The following is a 23710-nucleotide window of genomic DNA, read 5'->3' as shown; positions in this document are numbered from 1 at the left end:
TTTTTTTCTCTAAAATCATAGGACATCTTATAATGTAATGAAGTGTTACATTTACGTGCTTTAACCCACTGACTGCTTCCTGCTTTGGGACAGACTATGGAAGTGATGACATCCTTTTTTTGTCAACTGACCACAAAGGCATTGAATGATGGATCCATAAAGTTAGATTAGGCCATTATGCCCGATATTAAAATAACATTCCCAGATCGTTAGAAAAAAAAATTGTAGAAATCAGACATCCACTTTAAGTTTTCGTTGTTCTACAGTATATGGCACTAGCGATTTATTCACTACACACCTCACTGGCTCCTTAATGTCACATTTAGTTTAGGTTATTTATTGGAATGTACTAATATAAAATACAGCTAAGAAATTATCATATAATATGACAGGTATGCTTTTGCAAAATATATATATATATATATATATATATATTTATTTTTTTTTTGACTGAGGTACTTTTTGGCCCTTATTGAGATCAGTGGATTTATTTTTCTCCTCTCCCTCTATAAAACTGTGGCAGAATTGCTTTGGAAATGATAGTTTTTAAAAATCGATTCCACATGCAGGTAGCAAGTAATTTAATGAATTGGGCACATCTAACAGCCATGCGCCACCACCAGAAAGGTTACTCCAACCACAATTTGATTATACAAATCTGGTATTAAATTTGCGAGCTTACCAGAACCTACCCCATTCCATCTCTGCCCACTTTGACAAAGCTGGCAGGGACTGACGTTTAAAACTTGCAAAATTTTTGTTCAATTTCAGGTCACTTCACATTTTTTGCCACGTTTCAAGGTATTTAATTCTGGCACAAACACCGTGACATGATTGGCCTATCGTTCCTTAGAATAAACCCATCCCCCCCCCCCCAAAAAAAAAAAAACCCCACACATTAGCTACTGCAAGCTAGTTATACAATTCCTTCACTTTACCTTTGAAAACTCTGGTTAGCCAGCGTCCTTGTAGCTCTGATGTTGGCATGATGGATCCAAGTGGTTGAATAAGGCCTAAAATGCCCAGTGTTGGCTTTTCAAGGGTAGGAGGAACAACATTTCTGTATAGGTGGATTGTGTTTTTCTCCATTTTAATGACAGATTCATCCAAGAATGGGAAAGAAAAGGAATATCCTGTTGCAAATATGACAATATCAATGTTGTCCTCAATAGATCCATCTTCAAATTTCGCAGCAGTTTCAGTGAAGTCCAACACAGATGGTTTTATGACTACAAAACCGCAAGTTATCCGACTTGGCAGCTCATCGTTAATCAAAGGCTCTTTAAATTGGGTCCTGCAAATTGGAGAGAGACAAAGAAAGACAAAATTGGTTTGGTTGTCTACTGAAAATGACTAAACAAACATCTACAAGAGGACATTATTGAGGGTCCTTGAACTTAAATGCTGGCAGAACTGTGAACTTTGGATTATTTTGTGAAGGACAGGAGAAGACTGAGGGTAATTTTTTTTCTACCGACGTTTAATATGCTCTTTGATGTTTAGGACTCCAGAGAATAACAATGTATATTATATACACGAAATAGTAAATCTGCAGTTTTTTTTGCCTATTTGTTGTTATTTACATCCTATACGATCCATTTCTATTATGGATGTTTTGCATGGCACAGCAGCATGGTGGGGTTTGGGAGAGGAATGTTAAGGCACAAAATTAGGTAGGAATGTCACATCATAGGACAACTCTGTTGACCTAAGCAAGTAACTGACTATTGATATATGCAGTACTATTTAGTATATAAAGTATAGTCCTACTATTTGTGGGTTACTAAATTGTAATCCTACCTCTGAAAATAGGAAGCCATTGTGATTAGAAGTGAGCGAATTTGTTCAGGTCCCTGCTTCTTCAGCAAGCTATAGCGCTTACCGAATAAGCTGCAGAGGGACCCGGCTTCCTGGATTGCTCCGGCTGATCAGCTGTTCGTCTCTGCAGCTCCATGTGTCGCTGCTGTGTGACATGAGCCTGTTTGTTGGGCTCTCCATGCAGGTATTGTGACAGTGACACAGCCACGACACGTGCAGCTGCGGAGCCGAACAGCTGACCAGCCGGAGCAATCCAGGAAGCCGGGTTCCCGATGCAGCTTATTCGATAAGCGATATAGCTTGCTGAAGGAGCAGGGACCCGAACAAATTTGCTCATCTCTAATTGTGATACAGTATTGTAGCCTTGCAATACTACAAAAAGTTTAAAATTGCAAACACTAAAATAATCCACAAATGATTACATTTAAATGTAGCTTTCACTGTACCTGAAGTCAGCACATGAGAAGTGACATTGTTATGAGCTGATTGCGATAGTCACTAACAGCATGAGCTAAGAACCTTAACTTTATTTGGCACATTTTATTTAGCAACAGTGCTGTTTACATCTTATATATTCATAGTTTTCATATATATTGGCCCCTACAGAGTGCTGCAGTGTCATAATTTTTTTTTAAATATATATACATACACACATATATATATATATATATATATATATATATATATATATATATACATACATATACACATATATATACATACATACACATACACATATATATACATACATACACATTGTATATATATATATATATATATATATATATATATATATATATATATATATATATATATATACACATACATACATACATACACACGCACACAGTACAGTCCAAAAGTTTGGACACACCTTCTCATTTAAAGGTTTTTCTGTATTTTCAAGACTATGAAAATTGTACATTCACACTGAAGGCATCAGAACTATGAATTAACACATGTGGAATTAGATGCTTAAAAATGTGTGAAACAACTGAAATTATGTCCTGTATTCTAGGTTCTTCAAAGTAGTGACCTTTTGCTTTGATGACTTCTTTGCACACTCTTGGCATTCTCTTGATGAGCTTCAAGAGGTAGTCACAGGGAATGGTTGTCACTTCACAGGTGTGCCCTGTCAGGTTTAATAAGTGGGATTTCTTGCCTTGTAAATGGGGTTGGGACCATCAGTTGTGTCATGCAGACGTTTGGTGGATACGCAGCTGATAGTCCTACTGAATAGACTGTTAGATGCTTTTTTCTTGCCATAATACAAATTCTAAGTAAAGAAAACCGAGTGGCCATCATTACTTTAAGAAATGAAGGTCAGTCAGTCTGAAAAATTGGGAAAACTTTGAAAGTGTCCCCAAGTGCAGTTGCTAAAACCATCAAGTGCTACAAAGAAACTGGCTCACATGAGGACCGCCCCAAGAAAGGAAGACCAAGAGTCACCTCTGCTTCTGAGGATAAGTTTATCCGAGTCACCAGCCTCAGAAATCGCAGGTTAACAGCAGCTCAGATTAGAGACCAGGTCAATGCCACACAGAGTTCTAGCAGCAGACATCTCTACAACAACTGTTAGGCCGGGATCACACACAGCGTGATATGGCCAAGCCTCGAAGGTTAAAACCAAGCTCTGGCACCGACACTCCAGAGCAGAGCGTGTGGCCGCACAGCAATACATGTAGCCGCACGCTCCGCTCCGGAGTGCCGGTGCCAGAGCTTGTTTTTAACCTGCGAGACTCGGCCGTATCTCGCTGTAGTGTGACTCCGGCCTTAAGAGGAGACTTTGTGCAGCAGGCCTTCATGGTAAAATAGCTGCTAGGAAACCACTGCTAAGAACAGGCAACAAGCAGAAGAGACTTGTTTAGGCTAAAGAACACAAGGAATGGACATTAGACCAGTGGAAATCTGTGCTTTAGTCTGATGAGTCCAAATTTGAGATCTTTGGTTCCCATCACTGTGTCTTTGTGCAACGCAGAAAAGGTGAACGGATGGACTCTACATGCCTGGTTCCCACCGTGAAGCATGGAGGAGGAGGTGTGATGGTGCGGGGGTGCTTTGCTGGTGACACTGTTGGGGATTTATTCAAAATTGAAGGCATAGTGAACCAGCATGGCTACCACAGCATCTTGCAGAGGCATGCTATTCCATCCGGTTTCTGTTTAGTTGGACCATCATTTACACTGTGTGCAGAATTTTTAAGCAAGTTGTATTTTAGAGGATTTTTTTTTATTATTGATCAACAACTACTGTTCTCAATCAACCCAAAAGACTCAAATTTCAAAAGCTTGATATTTTTGGAAGTTGGAGTGGGTTTTTTTAGATTTGGCTATCTTATGAGGATATCTGTTTGTGCAGGTAACTATTTACTGTGCAGAATTATTAGGCAACTTAATAAAAACCAAATATATTCCCATCTCATTTGTTTATTTTCACCAGGTAAACCAATATCACTGCACAAAATTTAGAAATAAACATTCTGACATGAAAAAACAAACCCCCCAAAAATTAGTGACCAATATAGCCACCTTTCTTTATGATGACACTCAACAGCCTTCATCCATAGATTCTGTCAGTTGCTTGATCTGCTTACGATGAACATTGCGTGCAGCAGCCACCACAGCCTCTCAGACACTGTCCCGAGAGGTGGACTGTTTTCCCTCCCTGTAGATCTCACATTTTATGAGGGACTACAGGTTTTCTATGGGGTTCAGATCAGGTGTACAAGGGGTCCATGTCATTATTTTTTCTTCTTTGAGACCTTTACTGGCCAGTCACGCTGTGGAGTAGTTGGAGGCATGTGATGGAGCATTGTCCTGCATGAAAATCATGTTTTTCTTGAACGATACCGACTTCTTCCTGTACCACTGCTTGAAGAAGTCTTGAAGAAACTGGCAGTAGGTCTGGGAGTTGAGCTTCACTCCATCCTCAACCAGAAAAGGTCCCACAAGTTCATCTTTGATGATACCAGCCCATACCAGTACACCACCTCCACCTTGCTGGCGTCTGAGTCGGAGTGGAGCTCTCTTCCCTTTACTGATCCAGCTTCTGGCCCATCCATCTGGCCCATCAAGAGTCACTCTCATTTTATCCATCCATAAAACCTTTGAAAAGTCAGTCTTAAGATATTTCTTGGCCCAGTCTTGACGTTTTATCTTATGTTTCTTGTTCAAAGGTGGTCGTTTTTCAGCCTTCCTTACATTGGCCTTGTCCCTGAGTATTGCACACCATGTGCTTTTTGTTACTCCAGTAACGCTGCAGCTCTGAAATACGGCAAAACTGGTGGCAAATGGCATCTTGGCAGCTTCACAATTGATTTTCCTCAGTTCATGGACAGTTATTTTGCGCCTTTTTTTGCCCAACACGCTTCTTGCGACCCTGTTGGCCATTTGCCATGAAACGCTTGATTGTTTGGTGATCAGGTTTCAAAAGTTTTGCAATTTCAAGACTGCTGCATCCCTTTGCAAGACATCTCACAATTTTGGACTTTTCAGAGCCCGTCAAATCTTTCTTCTGACCCATTTTGCCAAAGGAAAGGAGGTTGCCTAATAATTACACACACCTTATATAGGGTTTTGATGTCATTAGACAACACCCCTCCTCATTACAGAGATGCACATCACCTGATTTACTTAATTGGTAGTTGGCTCAAGCCTGAACAGCTTGAAGTAGGACAGCATGTATAAAAAGTATCATGTGATCAAAATACAACTGGTCTAATAATTCTGCACACAGTGTATTTTTCAACAGGACAATGACCCCAAACACACCTCCAGGCTGTGTATGGGCTATTTGACCAAGAAGGAGAGTGATGGGGTGCTACGCCAGATGACCTGGCCTCCACAGTCACCAGATCTGAACCCAATCTCGATGGTTTGGGGTGAGCTGGACCGCAGAGTGAAGGCAAAAGGGCCAACAAGTGCTAAGCATCTCTGGGAACTCCTTCAAGATTGTTGGAAGACCATTCCTGGTGACTACCTCTTGATGCTCATCAAGAGAATGGCAAGAGTATGCAAAGCAGTCATCAAAGTAAAAGGTGGCTACTTTGAAGAACCTAGAATATAAGACATAACAAAAAAAAGTGTGAAACAACTGAGATTAAGTATATAATTCAACATGTGCTAATTCATAGTGTTACGTGTTACAGAACCACTCAGCACTCAGAATATGTTGTGCAGTTATATGTATGTATAATAGGTTCCATGTGAGATGCATGTCCCTAATGCATCAGCCCACAGGCTGCGCCCCTGGGCAGAGGGGACACGATATTCCCCTTTCATCCGCCCCCCTCACCCACCACCTGTGTAATTCCCACAGTAAATATCGGCAGGCTCCGGCCACCTGCGGCTATTGTAATGTATGTCTGGCCTGCCGCTTTTCTATTGGCCGGCCCTCTATATCTGTGTAATATATTCTGTGTCCTGTGAGTAACGTGTTGGCAGACTGGAAATACGTGGAGAAGCAGTGATCTTTTATATGCGCCCATGTAACCAAGGAATTCCAGCCAGCGTCCTTCATTCAGACTCCAGCCAAAGCAGAGTGGACCTCTGGAAATACCGGGTGGTACTGAAAGAGGTACCCCAGATTGGTAGACCCCATTACACTGGTGGCAGACAGCAGGATATTATACCTCTTCTACAGGAGGAAAGGAATGAATGGAAAACAACTACCAGAAGTTAAAGAGGACTACATTAAAAGATCTGGTGGAAGCCGGAGGGTTGATCGCCAGCAACAAAACAAAAGCGGATTCGATAGCAGCCATCATGGAACACGACAGTGCAGCACCCCCCCAATGTGAACGTGGAGGAGACTGAATTCCAGAGGGAGGTAAAGAACAGACTGGCGTTCTATGGTCCAAACCCTGCAGTAGAGATGATACGAGAGGTGATGCCTGATGTACGTACGGATTTGAAGGAAAAGATGGCCGAGCTGACCAGGATAGAGCTAGCCAAGATGGAGATGGCAGAGCGGACCAAAGTGGAGTTGGCCAAGATGGAGATGGCAGAACGGAGAGAGGAGAGTCAGCAAGCAGGGGGAGCTCTGGCCTTCGACCAGGTACCTTCACCAGTAAGCCACAAAAAGATCCAGTATAATGCCTTCCGACATTTGGGGGAGGCAGAGGAAGACATTGATGTCTTTCTGCAGGACTTTGAGTGGCAGTGTACCCTTCATCAAGTGAAGCCGGAGGAACGGGTTCAGATTTTGGCCAGCAAGCTGACAGGCCGGGCAGCGGACGTCTATCGCACGGAACCTGATGAGGACTGTATGGACTATGAGTGGATCAAAGAAGTGATCTTGGCCCAGTATGCGCTGACACCAGAGGCATACCGCCAAAAGTTCCGCGGACTTATAAAACGCGCAACCGATACCCACGCTGAATGGGCCTGTAAATTACGGCAGTCACTGCTACAGTGCGTACAAGGGAGCCAAGCAACCACTAAGGAGGACATCCTCCAGCTCTTCTTGTTAGAACGATTCTTTAATGGACTAACCCTCGAGACACAGGAATGGGTTCGGGACAGGCGGCCAACGACTCTTGAGGAAACCGCTCGTCTGTCTGATGAACATCATGATGCCAGGAGGCCGCAGTTGCCCGGATCAAAGATGGTCACTAGGGGCCCATCCATGGACCTGGAGGGCCCCAAACCACCGAAGATTGTAGGGGGACCAGCTAGAAACCCGGCCTACCACAGTCCCCCTGGGGCGCGATGCCACACCTGCCGTCAGCTGGGCCACCTGCAAAGACAATGTCCCAACTGGACTCCGCATACCCAGTGGCCAAAGGCGGGAACAGCTACCTTCAGCTGGGCTGCTGTACACTGCTACCAAGGTGAAGCTGACCCGGCATTGGGGGCTGCGACTAACCAAGGGGTGGAAGAGACGGAGGAAGTGCTGCATGAAGTAGACCCCGTGCAGGCAGCCAAGGCAGATAATCAACAACAGCATCGACAGGTCGTGTGGGTTAATGGGAAACGTATGCAGGGACTAAGATTCCGTGGGGCAACTTTGACCCTTGTGAAGCCTCATCTCGTCCGGGACCAAGAGAAGACGGAGACCACCTTGACGATGGTTGATGGGCTCACACTATTTGGCCAAATCATGTGCAAAGCGTCTCTCAAATATTTTTTCTAATGTTCAAAAGCCATTTTGCTATTCATATTTCATGTATTTCATATTAGACAGTGCTTTGGCACGATAGAGTGCAACCTTTTCTTGTATATTATATATGAAGGTAGCTGCTCCTGATATGCACCTATTCACACTAGTTTGGATGTGCCAGTCTTTTTTCTGCCAGCCCAGATGACGTCCTGTGGCGATGGCAAAAGATAATCCCACTGAACAGAGGGAGAGACAGCAATTGCTACGACGAGGACAGAGAGCTCATCTGTCGCCACTGCAACAAGGCGGGGCACGTCGCAAGATTCTGCAGTTTAAACTAGCAATTCCTGGGGCAGAGGGCCAACCCCCGGGAGTAAAATGACCAGACCCACAAAACTTGCGAGACAAGTACGTGGGAGGACGGCCGGACCTGCCCGTCGTGTTTGATGGCATCCCGATGAACGCTTTACTGGACACCGGCTCCCAGGTGATGACTATGCCATATATTCTTTAAAAACGGTACTGGGCTGACTGATATTACCCGCAGCCCAGATAATAATCTGGCAATAGTTGCCAGCAATGGTCAGCCTTTGCCACAAGTGGGGTATAAGGAGGTGACCATTAAGGTGGGGCGAGTAGAGTTTAAAGGGAACCTGTCACCTGAATTTGGCGGGACAGGTTTGAATCAAACACCCGAAAACCCCGCTCATATGACCGCAAACCTGTCCCGCCAAATTCAGGTGACAGGTTCCCTTTAACCCCTTCATGACCAGGGGATTTTTCGTTTTTCCGTGTTCGTTTTTCGCTCCCCTCCTTCCCAGAGCCATAACTTTTTTATTTTTCCGTCAATTTGGCCATGTGAGGGCTTATTTTTTGCGGGACGAGTTGTACTTTTGAACGACATCATTGGTTTTAACATGTCGTGTACTAGAAAACGGGAAAAAAATTCCAAGTGCGGTGAAATTGCAAAAAAAGTGCAATCCCACATTGGTTTTTTGTTTGGCTTTTTTGCTAGGTTCACTAAATGCTAAAAATGACCTGCCATTATGATTCTCCAGGTCATTACGAGTTCATAGACACCAAACATGACTAGGTTATTTTTTATCTAAGTGGTGAAAAAAAATTCCAAACTTTGCTAAAAAAAAAAAAAAAAAATTGCGCCATTTTCCGATACTCGTAGCGTCTCCATTTTTCGTGATCTGGGGTCGGCTGAGGGCTTATTTTTTGCGTGCCGAGATGACGTTTTTAATGATAGCATTTCGGTGCAGATACGTTCTTTTGATCGCCCGTTATTGCATTTTAATGCAATGTCGCGGCGACCAAAAAAACGTAATTCTGGCGTTTCGAGTTTTTTTCCCGCTACGCTGTTTAGCGATCAGGTTAATACTTTTTTTTATTTGATAGATCGGGCAATTCTGAGCGCGGCGATACCAAATATGCGTAGATTTGATATTTTTTTTATTGATTTATTTTGATTGGGGCGAAAGGGGGGTGATTTAAACTTTTATGTTTTTTTTATTTTTTTCACATTTTTTTAAACTTTTTTTTTTAACTTTTGCCATGCTTCAATAGCCTCCATGAGAGGCTAGAAGCAGGCACAAGCCGATCGGCTCTGCTACATAGCAGCGATCTGCTGATCGCTGCTATGTAGCAGAATTGCACGTGTGCTGTGAGCGCCGACCACAGGGTGGCGCTCACAGCGACGGGCAATCAGTAACCATAGAGGTCTCAAGGACCTCTATGGCTACAATGGAGACGCATCGCCGACCCCCGGACATGTGACGGGGGTCGGCGATGACGTCATTTCCGGCCGCCCGGCCGGAAGCGGTAGTTAAATGCCGCTGTCTGCGTTTGACAGCGGCATTTAACTAGTTAATAGGTGCGGGCAGATCGCGATTCTGCCCGCGCCTATTACGGGCACATGTCAGCTGTTCAAAACAGCTGACATGTCCCGGCTTTGGTGCGGGCTCACCGCGGAGCCCTGCATCAAAGCAGGGGAGCCGGCATCGGACGGTATAGTACGTCCGATGCCGGTAAGGGGTTAAAGCCCAAGGTCTGATAATCGTAGATATTGATCGGCAAGAATGTAACCCAATGATGACCCTAGGTACCAATGTGATAAAACAATAACCTCGCCAAGACAATTTTCTATTACAACAGGTAGACGACACCACAAGTTCCAGTCAGCGTGTCCTGCAAAAAGATCAGAGCCCTGATGCAGACACAACAGGTAGAGCCATGTGGTGGAGAAGTCGGCAGTGTCAGAGTGAGTGATCCAATCCCCATTGCAATACCCCCTAGGAGTGAAATGTTAATCTGGTGTCGAGCAGCAATAGCTCTCAGGAATCAAGACTACCAGACCCTGGTAGAACCCGTATACTGACAGTAGGCCCACCATCCTGACAGCTAGAGGGGTAGTCGATGTCCGTAAGGGGAGGGTACCGATACGCATCCTGAATTGTGGGGAAAAAGAGGTCCATTTACCCTGATACGCCACCCTTGCTAAGCTGTTCACTGTCAATAACAATGCAATACAGACATTAGAACCCTTGCTCCCGTCCGACCAGGCGGAGGACAATGGCTCTGCAGAACAGCTTTAGGATTGGTGTCAGAAGCTGCACATAAACTTAAACTTTATTCCCCTTTCAAAATAACTTATTGGACGTCCAGGGCCACAAACTGGGTCACTGCTACAGTGACAATCCCCTTGAAGACCCGTCCGACTCGGCCCAAGTACCCCATGGCCCTAGGGGGCGCTTCACATGCCCATGACCAAATGCATAACTAGCTGAAAAAATAAAATTGTACCTATCAATAGGTTGGAGCCCATAGTTAGCATGACTAAACCATGTGTTCATCTTTTTCTCGGTCAAATGTGCCAAAAGCGACATGGGGAGACTGTTTCTTTTGAAAGTCTCAAACCGTGTATCATAACAGTGATCCCATGGGTATCCATCATCAAACACACGGCTTAACACCCATGCACCTCTCCTCGTACTGAGAAATACCTGCAGAGAAATGGAGAAGCAGACATAAACAGCGGCTATATACACAAGTGCTTTTCACCAAATTAGAATATCATCAAAAAGTTAATTATTTCAGTTCTTCAATACAAAAAGTGAAACTCATTATATTGAGTCATTACAGAGTGATCTATTTCAAGTGTTTATTTCTGTTAATGTTTATGGCTTTCAGCCAATGGAAACCCAAAAGTTCAATGAAGTTCCCTGTTGAAGCCATCGGCGAAACGTGCATTGGGTAGATGCAATAGCAGTGGGTTACTACACTTCCACACAATTACTTACTTAATTCTGGGGTTTTTACTTTTTTTTCTTGCTATGCCGTTTAGCAATCAGGTTAATCCTTTTTTTTTTTTTTTTTTTTAATTGATAGATCGGCAATTCTGAATGCAGCGATACCAAATGTGTGTAGGTTTGTTTTTAATTTTTATTGTTTTATTTTGAGTGGAGCGAAAGGGGGGTGATTTGAACTTTTATATTTTTACTTTTTTTTTTTTTTAAATATTTTTATAAACTTTTTTTTTTCTTGTTTTACTTTTGCCATGCTCCAATAGTTCAGATCACCTCTATGTAGTAGAATTGCTGACTTGCTATGAGCGCCGAACACTGGGTGGTGCTCACAGCAATCTGGCACTGACAACCATAGAGGTCTCCAGGAGACCTCGGGTTGCCATGCTGACACATCGGTAACCCGTGATCACGTGACGCGAGTAACCAGTGTGCGTATTTCCAGAACGATTGCCGGAAGCATAATTTAAATGCCGCTGTCAGCATTTGACAGTGGCATTTAACTTGTTAATATCTGTGGGTGGATCGAGATTCCACCTGCGGCTATTGTGGGCACACGTCAGCTGTTCAAAACAGCTGACATGTCCCGGGAAAGATGTGGGCTCACCGCTAGAGCCCACATCAAAGGGAGGAATACCGACATCAGCATACTATTACGCCTGATGTCAGTAAGGGGTAGGCACATGGCACAGCACAACACAGCCATTGTGGTCTGCCTTCGGTGGACACCCCCTCACTAGTTATGAGAGAGTACTCGTTGCTCGGGTTTTCCCGAGCACACTCAAGTGGTCTCCAAGTATTTGTTAGTGCTCTGAGATTTAGTTTTTATCACCTCAGCTGCATAATTTAAGTCTGCTGGACAGCCTGAATATATGTGGGAATTCCCTAACAGGCATTCCTCACATGTATTCAGCCTGTCTAGCAGCCATAAATCATGCAGCTGTGGCGACGAAAACAAAATCTCCGAGCACTGACAAATACTCGGAGACCACCCGAGCATGCTCAGGAAAACCCGAGCAATGAGTATACTCGCTCATCACTACCACTCACCCCTCGGGGCCCCATAGCAGTCGCGTGACCTGCCACCATTGGCGGTACGCCACTGTAGCCAAGACATTACCCAGCACACGCTTCTTGCAATTTCTCTGAAATGCTGCAGTATACATTGCAATGAGGAAGCCTTTCGTTTGACTTTCGATATGCGAGTATGAAACTTACAATTGAAGGAAACCCATGTTGCAGCTACACTAGGGATGAGGGAGCCCCATGGGTGTTTGGCCCACAATACAGTTGAATGTTCAGTTTGTAATCTGAATGGGGACCTGAACATTGGTGCTTTAAAATGGCTGTAAAATGGTCAAAGTAAGGCTGCCGTCACACTAGCAGTATTTGGTCAGTATTTTACATCAGTATTTGTAAGCCAAAACCAGGAGTGGAACAAATAGAGGAAAAGTATAATAGAAACATATGCACCACTTCTGTATTTATCACCCACTCCTGGTTTTGGCTTACAAATACTGATGTAAAATACTGACCAAATACTGCTAGTATGACGGCAGCCTAAGGTTTAGGTGGCTGCAAAAGGAAGCTAAATGGGGGCAAGAGCAGGACAATTGCACTGCAAACTGGAGGGAAAAGACTTAAAATGACAGAATGAAAAAAATTATAATCTTGAACCAGGAAGCAGAGGTCCAAGTGGTGGAGGCGGTGGAAGAGGCATTGGAGGTTTCTAACATTTATATTTTACTGTTTTTTGGGGAGCACTCTGAAAACAGACAGTGTAGTTATCTGCTGGCCACTTTCTGTATAGAGGCAGTGTAATACTCTGTACTTTTGGGAGAAAACACTGAGGATAGCCTCATATAGGGCACGTGGCCATGTTGCAGCTGGTGGTATAGCTGCTGCAGGGAGAGAAAGGCCGTGGTAGATCTGTGTCTGCCACATGCCTAAATGAAACACCTTCCTCTGTTGCACGCATGCGACAGGACATTCTGTGTAAGTTCGTATGCCAAACTACTGCTGGATGAATAGCGAGGCCAGTACAAGTAGAGGCGGTTTCAGATAGGTTGGCTGAGAGTGCCGTCAGTTCCTTCGTTTTGTTTTCCATCTGTTTCCCTGCTGAAAGTGCAGATTTTACACCTGCAGTCGATGGGCATCTGTCTTCCACCTAACCCCCCGGGGCTCAGACTGCTTGCCTGAATTTTGAGTCATGCAGCAGTAGGCTTGGGTGTTGCAGCAGCTCTGGTGTTGGAGAGATTACACGTGGGAAATCTTGGGAGAGCGTTTGATGATGCAGATGTTCTGCACTCATTAAGTAAAATAGATTATTTGCTTTTTTCATAGGGTTTGGGTGCTTTGAATTGTATTTTTGGTATGTCATGTTTTAAAGAAAAAGACTTTTTGATATTTCCTGGTATGACAAAACTTTGCATGTCAATCACATGCATTTTTTATGCATTTCCACAGTGGAATCGCACCTTAAATTCATGTGCATTTTACCTGTGAATTTCCGCATCTAATGCAAGTGTATGGGGAAAAATAATGCACATAAATCTCAGTGTACTTGCAAGAGAAATGGAAGTTGGGAATTCAAAACTCGTATCGAAGGACAGTTTAAACCTAGTAAAAAAAAAAGCACAGTGGACAGGAGATTTCTATAAATACCATTCACTTTACTGAAACGCCAAACTGCTGTGTTTTTGACAAAGCGAAAATATGCAATGTCAAAAACTGACCAAGAACTCATGATGGGCACACAGCCTCGAAGTCTTGCCAGAGTGAACAATTCATTTTACATTTGTTAGACTGCAACAGGCTGAACTTTGCTTGCAAATTAATAAAGGTCTGTAGAATTTTGGATTTTCCTTACCTGGGAAGCAGTATGACTGAGCTCGACAGCAATATCAGCTGCAGAATTCCCCATTCCAACAATAACAACTCGTTTGCCTTTGTAGCCATCAGAATTCTTGTACTCCCGGCTATGGAAATATTGCCCTCTAAACTTTTTAATGCCTGTAGAACAGTTAATCATTTACATTATACATTGAAATATAATGTATAAGCTCCTCATTCAGCTATGGAAGGGTAAATTATTTCATTGGAATATGTTTTTAGGATTCTATTTGATTCATGCTAATGTCACTTGGCCATTACTGTAGTAATCACCAATTACACTGTAGATAAAAAGCTTAAACTTTCAGCTTTTTACTGGATAATAAACAAGCAATACATTGTATTAAATGGAATTCTTACCGGGAAATGATTCCACTGGATAGTATGGATCAGTATGGTGACCAGAACAAACCATGACTGCATCAAAAATAGTTGTTTTCTGCTTCCCATCCTTTTCGGTGGTGACATTCCACTGGCCACTGCTTTCAAAGTCTTTACATTTTCTCACACTGACAACAACAGTCTTGAGGAGGACAAAAATGAATAGTGACTAATATTATCTTTCAATGTCCACATAACATTAGTGTAATCTATTTACTGGCATTCTCCAATAGTTGAAAAAGTATTAAGACATTGGAAAGAAGTCGTCCTGCATTTAGAGAATCATCATGTGCTAGTGCGACACCCGCTAGGGCCATGGGGTACTCGGAACTGGGTCCGACGGTTCTTAAAGGAGTGGTCACGGCAGCAACTGATCTGGTCCGTGACAGTCTATGAGGGGTTGTAGATGTTAGGGTGCAGGAATCAATGAACGACACAGGGACTGTAGTTTCTTCACCTTTAACCCCTTAGTGACAGAGCCAATTTGGTACTTAATGACCGAGCCAATTTTTGCAATTCTGACCACTGTCACTTTATGAGGTTATAACTCTGGAACGCTTCAACGGATCCCGCTGATTCTGAGATATTTTTTTTGTGACAAATTGTACTTCATGTTAGTGGTAACATTTCTTCGATATTACTTGCGATTATTTATGAAAAAAAACGGAAATATGGTGAAACTTTTTAAAATTTAGCAATTTTCAAACTTTGTATTTTTATGCCCTTAAATCAGAGAGATATGTCACGAAAAATAGTTAATAAATAACATTTCCCACATATCTACTTTACATCAGCACAATTTTGGAAACAAATTTTTTTTTGTTAGGGAGTTATAAGGGTTAAAAGTTGACCAGCAATTTCTCATTTTTACAACACCATTTTTTTTTTAGGGACCACATCACATTTGAAGTCATTTTGAGGGGTCTATATGATAGAAAATAATGAAGTGTGACACCATTCTAAAAACTGCACCCCTCAAGGTTCTCAAAACCACATTCAAGAAGTTTATTAACCCTTTACGTGCTTCACAGGAACTGAAACAATGTGGAAGGAAAAAATGAACATTTAACTTTTTTTTGCAAAAATCTTAATTCAGAACCATTTTTTTTATTTTCTCAAGTGTAAAAACAGAAATGTAACCATAAATTTTGTTATGCAATTTCTCCTGAATACGCCAATACTCCATATGTTGGGGTAAACCACTTTTTGGGCGCACCACAGAACTTAGAATTGAAGGAGCGCCGTTTGACTTTTTCAATGCAGAATTGGCTGAAATTGAGATCGGACGCCATGTCACGTTTAGAGAGCCCCTGATGTACCTAAACAGTGGAAACCCCCCACAAGTGACACCATTTTGGAAACTAGACCCCTTAAGGAACTTATCTAGATGTGTGGTGAGCACTTTGAACCCCAAGTGCTTCACAGAAGTTTATAACGTAGAGCCGTGAAAATAAAAAAACGCTTTTGTTTACACAAAAATGATCTTTTCGCCCACAAATTCTTATTTTCACAAGGGTAACAGGAGAAATTGGACCACAAAAGTTGTTGTGCGATTTCTCCTGAATACGTTGATACCCAATATGTGGGGGTAAACCACTGTTTGGGCGCACCGCAGAGCTTGGAAGTGAAGGAGCGCCGTTTTACTTTTTCAATGTAGAATTGGCTGGAATTGAGATCGGACGCCATGTCGCGTTTGGAGAGCCCCTGATGTGCCTAAACAGTAGAAATCCCCCACAAGTGACCCCATTTTGGAAACTAGACCCCCCATGGAACTTAGCTAGATGTGTGGTGAGAACTTTGAATGCCCAAGTGCTTCACAGAAGTTTATAATGCAGAGTCGTGAAAATAATAAAAAAAATTTTTCCACAAAAAAGATTTTTTAGCCCCCAAGTTTTTATTTTCACAAGGGTAACGAGAAATTGGACCCCAAAAGTTGTTGTCCAATTTGTCCTGAGTATGCTGGTACCTCATATGTGGGGGTAAACCACTGTTTGGGCGCATGGCAGAGCTCGGAAGGGAAGGAGTGCCTTTTTGGAATGCAGACTTTGATAGAATGGTCTGTGGGCATTATGTTGCGATTGCAGAGCCCCTGATGTACCTAAACTGTAGTAACCCCCCACAAGTGACCCCATTTTGGAAACTAGACCCCCCAAGGAACTTATCTAGATGTGTGGTGAGAACTTTGAATGCCCAAGTGCTTCACAGAAGTTTAGAATGCAGAGTCGTGAAAATAAAAAATATTTTTTTTTTCACAAAAAAGATATTGTAGCCCCCAAGTTTTTATTTTCACAAGGGTAACAGGAGAAATTGGACCACAAAAGTTGTTGTCCAATTTATCCTGAGTACGCTGATGCCCCATATGTGGGGGTAACCCACTGTTTGGGCGCACGGCAGAGCTCAGAAGGGAGGGAGCACCATGTGACTTTTTGAGCGCAAAATTGGCTGTCGTGTTTGGAGACCCCCTGATGTACCTAAACAGTGGAAACCCCCCAATTCTAGCTCCAACCCTAACCCCAACACACCCCTAACCCTAATCCCAACCTGATCCATAATCCTAATCACTAACCCTAACCATAATCACAACCCTTACCCCAAAACAACCCTAATCTCAACCCTAACCATAACCCTAATCAAAACCCTAAATCCAACACACCCCTAATCCTAATCTCAACCCTAACCTCAAACCTAACCCTAATCCCAATACACCCCTAATCACAACCCTAACCTTAACCCTAATCCCAAACCTAACCCTAATCCCAAGCGTAACCCTAATGCCAACCCTAACCCTAATACCAACCCTAATCCAAACCCTAACCCTAATCCCAACTCTAACCCTAACTTTAGCCCCAACCCTAACCCTAGCCCTAAGGCTACTTTCACACTTGCGTCGTTTGGCATCCGTCGCAAACAGTCGTTTTGGACAAGAAACGGATCCTGCAAATGTGCCCGCAGGATGCGTTTTTTGCCCATAGACTTGTATTGCCGACGGATCATGACGGATGGCCACACGTCACGTCCGTCGTGCACTGGATAAGTGTTTTGGCGGACCGTCAGCACAAAAAAACGTTCAATGTAACTTTTTTTTGTACGTCGCATCCGCCATTTCTGACCGCGCATGCGTGGCCGTAACTCCGCCCCCTCCTCCCCAGGACATAGATTGGGCAGCAGATGCGTTGAAAAACTACATCCGCTGCCCACGTTGTGCACAATTTTCACAACGTGCGTCGGTATGTCGGGCCGATGCATTGCGACGGCCCCGTACCGACGTAAGTGTGAAAGAAGCCTAACCCTAAATTTAGCGCCAACCCTAACTCTAAATTTAGCCCCAACCCTAACCCTAAATTTAGCCCCAACCCTAACCCTAATCCTAGCCCTAACCCTAGCCCTAACCCTACCCCTACCCCAAGCCCTAACCCTACCCCTAACCCTAATCCTAACCCTACCCCTAACCCTAATTTTAGCCCCAACTGCTCTCCTCCTGCTGGCCGGCCAATGGAGACAGATGGCGGGCGCACTGCGCATGCGCCCGCCATTTTCTTTTCCCCAGAAGACGCCGGCGGCCAGGAGGAGCAGCAGGAGGACCCAGGGACACCGGTAAGTATGATAGGGTCCCCGAATCCCCCTATTTCTGTCCTCTGATGTGCGATCACATCAGAGGACAGAGAATTACACTTAGCTTTTTTTTTTTTTTTTTTTGTGGTCGCCGGTAAACAGTTAATTACCGGCGATCGCAAAACAGGGTCGGTAAAACCGACCCCGATCATGCTCTTTGGGGTCTCGGCTACCCCCGGTAGCCGAGACCCCAAAGACTCTACCGGGGCCGGCAGGCAGGCGCACTGTGCATGCGCCCGCCATTTTGAAGATGGCGGCGCCCACCGGGAGCCACGAGGAGCATCGGGGGAGACAGGTGAGTATCGGGGGGCTATCTGGGACCCCTTTTCTCCCCTTTTCTCTGTCCTCTGATGTGCGATCACATCGGAAGACAGAGAAATTAAAAAGAAATCACGTTTTTTTTTTTTGCGATCGCCGGTAAATGGTTAATTACCGGCGATCGCAAAAGCGGGGTGGGTAAAAAACCCCCCCGAATCATGTTCTCTGGGGTCTCGGCTACCCCCGGCAGCCGAGACCCCGGAGAAAATCCAACTCTGGGGGGCGCTATTTACTTTTTCCACAGCGCCGTTAATTAACGGCGCTGTGGTTTAAGTATCCTTAGCGGCCGCCGTTAAAGGGCATATCGGCGGTCGCTAAGGGGTTAATTGCAAGTGCAATCCGGAATACTGGTGACAGGTGATCTTGGAAATCCGGGCAGCCTGGAAGTGGTACAGAATCCCCCTAGCCAGGTGGGGTTGGAAGCCTTCCTACTGTGCTGTTTGCTGGGTTCTTGATGCCTTAAGCTTTCCTCAAGTTCCTCTCTCAGTCTGTCCCTCAGGTGGAACACTACCCACATGGCAGGCAGCTCAAGCCATTTTTCAGGGGTCCCTGTCTCGTGGTGACTCCGGGCTCTAGTCTACTGCTGTGCCTTCGGGTGTCAGATGTGGTCAGGAGACCTGCAATCTCCTGCCCTCTGGGTCTAGTTGTGGGGCATACAGCTCCCATGCAACCATGGACTCCGGTGTCCAGTTTCCTGCGCTCAATCCTGGGGTGAGCTCAATCACAGCTCCACTCCCAGTTCCTCTCCTTCCGTGCTTCCTCTCCCTTCACTGTCTCACACAAACTGATCTCTAACTCCAAGCCCGAACTCATAGGGAAGCTCCCCTGAAACCAGGTTTAGAGCTCACCCTTCTGGTCTGGAGTCAGGAAAGTGTTGTATGCCAATGTTACCTGCTAAGGGGATCCCTTCTTGCTTCCAGGCATGGCATCACCCTCCCCGGGAAGCAGGCAATATCACTGTGGCAACCTGACTTCTGGGGTGCCACACTAGAACTAGCATTTGTGTTGTATATATGCTATATACCCCCTGAATACGCCGGTGGCGTGGGGTTTGTTTGTCCTCCTTTTGACTTATTTGCTGACATGGCCCCATTTACATTGCCTTACCACCTTGATATATGCAGGTATGATTCTGGCAGCCATCAATAGATACATACTTTTGCATTGCTTCTCTTGTATATTGACCCATGTTGCGGCGGTCTGGTTCAATAGCGTGTGTCTAATTTTGCACATTCTTGCTTGCACTAGTTCACTTTATACTTATACATGCATATGTTCCGCGCAGTGATTTTTTTTTGTTCTATCTTTATGGTCTCATATTCTTTATGACTCTTTGCATGGTGCCGAGAATGAATTTTTCATGGGCAATATCAGGGAGAATTAGCTAGCCTTTGATTATTAATATTTGTCCTGTTTGTTGGTTATATCTAATGTTTTCCACACGCATTTATCGTTTGTGTGGATAAATCACTTACATGGACCCTTTAACAAGAGTTTCCACATCAGAGGCCATTAGTCTTTCAACAGTATCTATAGGAGGTTAATATGCAAATTGCCTCTTCAGAGAAAAAGAGGACTTGAACTCTATAGCGCCACCTGTTAGAGGTAGCGATCCTACAAGTCACAATCAACCCTTTACAGAGTCGTGCAATATGACTCAGGGTTTCGGGCTGTTGGCCATCGTCAGTATGAAGCATGAGAACTAATTTGGCTAGGTGAGAGGCTCTGGACTGGGGTCTAAGGGGTAACGTTTGTCCTTGTGGAGAGTGACATACCATCTCTGGCTTGTCAAGGCAAGGAGTTATAGAAGGTTAGACATTGTCTTATTGTGGGCAATGGGCATGTCTTGTATTTCATACCATCTTTGTTTTTTTTTATGTTTTTTTTTTTAATGTATTTTTGTATGTGTTGGTTCTCTCAATAAAATCATGTTGTCCAATTATTGGTGATCCTTTTTTTATAGCATTCATCTTTTTCTCTTGTCCTACACAAATTACAAGCATGCACATTTTTTCTGGCACCCTTTTCCCAGTTCAGTTCTCAGGAATGTAAGGCTACGTTCACACTAGCGTTATGCTAGTGTGCGTCGGGTTAGCGTCGGGCGACGCAGCGGCGACGCACGCGTCATGCGCCCCTATATTTAACATGGGGGACGCATGCGTTTTTGTTTGTTGCGTTGTGCGACGCATGCGTCTCTTTTGCCGCAAGCGTCGGACCAAGAAAACGCAACAAGTTGCATTTTTCTTGCGTCCGATTTTCGGCAAAAAACGATGCATGCGTCGCAAAACGCAGCGTTTTGCCGCGTTTTTGCGTGCATTGTGCGTTGCCGACGCAGCGGCGCACAACGCTAGTGTGAACGTAGCCTAAGTGAGACATTGTTGGATTCAGCTTCTCTTTGCCTACATCATGCTGCTCTCGGATGAAGTAGCAAAAAAATACTACAATATGGTTATAAAAAACTATGGACCTTCTTTTTTTTTTACCTTGAACTGGATATATTTCAGGAGATTAAAATTTTCTGCATATTTTCTTATGTACTCCAACAGCTTGGAATTATGAAGAAAGTTTGGAACATCCTCTGGGTGCGGGAAATCGCTGTAACACATCATTTCTTTGCTAGTGTTGGTGACAACAGATTGATAAATGCTGGCTCTGCCATTCTCTACGTTGTTCTAAGGAAGAAAAAAAAAAACAAAAGTATGATTTATGTTTAAGAATTTTCATAGATTTATGTAGTGACCCAGTCCAGAGTGTGTCCTTCCCTTTAAGTAATCCTGGATTGCGAGTAGCTTCTGTACACTACAGCTCACTCTCTAAGGCTAGGTTAACATTGCGTTAGCGTATGCACTAAATGGATTGCACTAACGGAATGCGTTAACGCAATGTACAAAAAGGGATTGCGTTTAGCGATCCCGCTAGCGCAGATGCCCGCTCTGTGCTAGCGAGAAACGGACCTCGAATGCTGCAAGCAGTGTTCGAGGTCCGTCAGAAAATAACGGGACATCGCTAACGCATGCCAAAAATGGCATACGTTAGCGATGCGTTAGATACATTGCGGTCAATGGGTGCGCTAACGGATCCGTTACATAGCGTTAATTGCGCCATGTAACGGATTCCGTGAGCGGACACCCACCAACGCAATGTGAACCCAGCCTAACTGCCCCTCTACATTATCCCCTGCATTTGTGAGCTGCAATTCTCTATTTCTAGTCACCTCCATTTTAGATGCAATGCTTTTCTCATTTGCTGTGTTCTGGTGCCATCTAATCTTGAAAGTGTACAATGGCTCATAATTATTGTTTTGTAAGGATCTGAGATGTGAATTCTGTGTCCTATTGGCCGGCTCCTAGTCACATGGTCAATAGGAGGAGCTGTTTTCAAGGCAAGTCTAGAATGTTCTTTAGTCTGAGGGATGCCCTCAGGGAGAGCAGAACACACATGGAGGCTGTTTTCACTAAAAGATATCCTGCAGGCCTAAGAGCCTGGGGTCCCTCTTTAACCTGTACAGACATCATTCTAAAGTCTTTCTGACTGGAATCACCTCATTTTTTTACATTCACCTATAAGTAATTGTGCACATGCCGTAACACACTGTGGAGCTAACCCCGAGTACAGGTCTGTAACCTCTAATTGCTGCGTCTACCTTCTTCTGTAAAATACCAAAAGACACTGTCCAGTGCTCTTAAAGCTCCAGACCCCAATCACATCTCAGTATCTAAGTGTGAACTGTAATTGCCGTGGACTATCCATGAGAGACTGTTCCTTATTTGTTCCAAGTTATAATTCCCGTTCCTGCTGAAGTAAAAGCAACTGTTATCCCCAAGACCAGTGTGTCATAATTGCTTCGGCTGCGGACATCATGTGGGGGTGGATAACAGGGAACATTCGGCATGGTCATTACATTTACATAAGAGCATATTAATTTCAGTTGAGAGGATGTCTTGCATGCTCAGTGAACCTCATACCAGCCATGTTATTTGTGGGCTCAGTTGACAGACAACCACAAATTGGTTTAATTTATTTCACCCTGTAATGGTATCATTAATCCATGTTCTCTGCGCCTCGTAATATACCAACAAACCACCATGTTCAGCTCTTCCTGTGACTGCTCTGGTCCCTCTCCGCCATCTTGTAACTGCAGCTTCTAACTGGCCGGAAGTTAGAGCCAACGGTCACAATTGAGAAGTGACCTCTGGCTAATGGAGATGGGCAAACGCGTGGATGTTCGGGTCCAGCCGGGTTCGTGTACCAGTAAGTTACACAGACCCAAATTCAATTGAATGGAGGGCCCGAATCACAAAAATTGGCACAGAGTGGGCGTGAAATATTTGCATGCTCTTGACTAGCCGGCGCGTGGCAAGCAAGGCAAGCAGGGTTGGACTGGCCCACCAGAGAAGTGGTGAATCCTCCGGTAGGCCCTGACTTCTACTTCAGGAGAGTTAATAGTGTAAACATTGAATGTGTTTTTGGGCTCTTGAGTGGGGGAGAAAGGTGGGCCTTCAGAATCAAATCCTCTGGTGTGCCCAATGTTCTTCAGTCTGACACTGAAGACAAGGGACAAGCTACAACAATAAATGTTACATATGCAGAAAGGGCTGCCCAAGCCCAATTTCACAATGCTACTAGTATGCTATGAAATCACCCAACAACATACCCATTTTACTTAAAAGGGAATCTGTTTTAAATAAAGCCACTTTGTTTTGGTTTTTTTTTTTTACTTCCTGGTATTTGGCTTTGACAAAACTATCTATTTGATACCGTGCCGCACAAGAGGTTGGTACACAAAATGAGAATGCTTGGTCTGGGGGAAATTGTGTGTAAATGGGTTAGTAACTGGCTTAGTGATAGAAAGCAGAGGGTGGTTATAAATGGTATAGTCTCTAACTGGGTCGCTGTGACCAGTGGGGTACCGCAGGGGTCAGTATTGGGACCTGTTCTCTTCAACATATTCATTAATGATCTGGTAGAAGGTTTACACAGTAAAATATCGATATTTGCAGATGATACAAAACTATGTAAAGCAGTTAATACAAGAGAAGATAGTATTCTGCTACAGATGGATCTGGATAAGTTGGAAACTTGGGCTGAAAGGTGGCAGATGAGGTTTAACAATGATAAATGTAAAGTTATACACATGGGAAGAAGGAATCAATGTCACCATTACACACTGAATGGGAAACCACTGGGTAAATCTGACAGGGAGAAGGACTTGGGGATCCTAGTTAATGATAAACTTACCTGGAGCAGCCAGTGCCAGGCAGCAGCTGCCAAGGCAAACAGGA

General features: G+C 44.0%; 1 protein-coding gene across 1 annotated transcript in view; it reads right to left on the bottom strand.

Moving 5' to 3' along the window:
* LOC138648013 (dimethylaniline monooxygenase [N-oxide-forming] 2-like) overlaps nt 1–23710 on the bottom strand; it is an 83968-nt gene that overhangs the window by 11347 nt on the left and 48911 nt on the right. The window contains exons 3-7 of the mRNA XM_069737469.1: nt 20912–21100; nt 14478–14640; nt 14095–14237; nt 10726–10925; nt 939–1294 (exon numbers count right to left, since the gene is read on the bottom strand). Of these exons, the coding sequence (XP_069593570.1) occupies nt 939–1294; nt 10726–10925; nt 14095–14237; nt 14478–14640; nt 20912–21100 (1051 nt within the window). The remainder of the gene's footprint in view (nt 1–938; nt 1295–10725; nt 10926–14094; nt 14238–14477; nt 14641–20911; nt 21101–23710) is intronic.

The sequence above is a fragment of the Ranitomeya imitator genome, chromosome 8, assembly GCF_032444005.1.
Source record: "Ranitomeya imitator isolate aRanImi1 chromosome 8, aRanImi1.pri, whole genome shotgun sequence".
NCBI lineage: Eukaryota > Metazoa > Chordata > Amphibia > Anura > Dendrobatidae > Ranitomeya > Ranitomeya imitator.
Note: the sequence above shows the minus strand (reverse complement) of the source record. Positions and strands in the feature narration are given on the sequence as shown.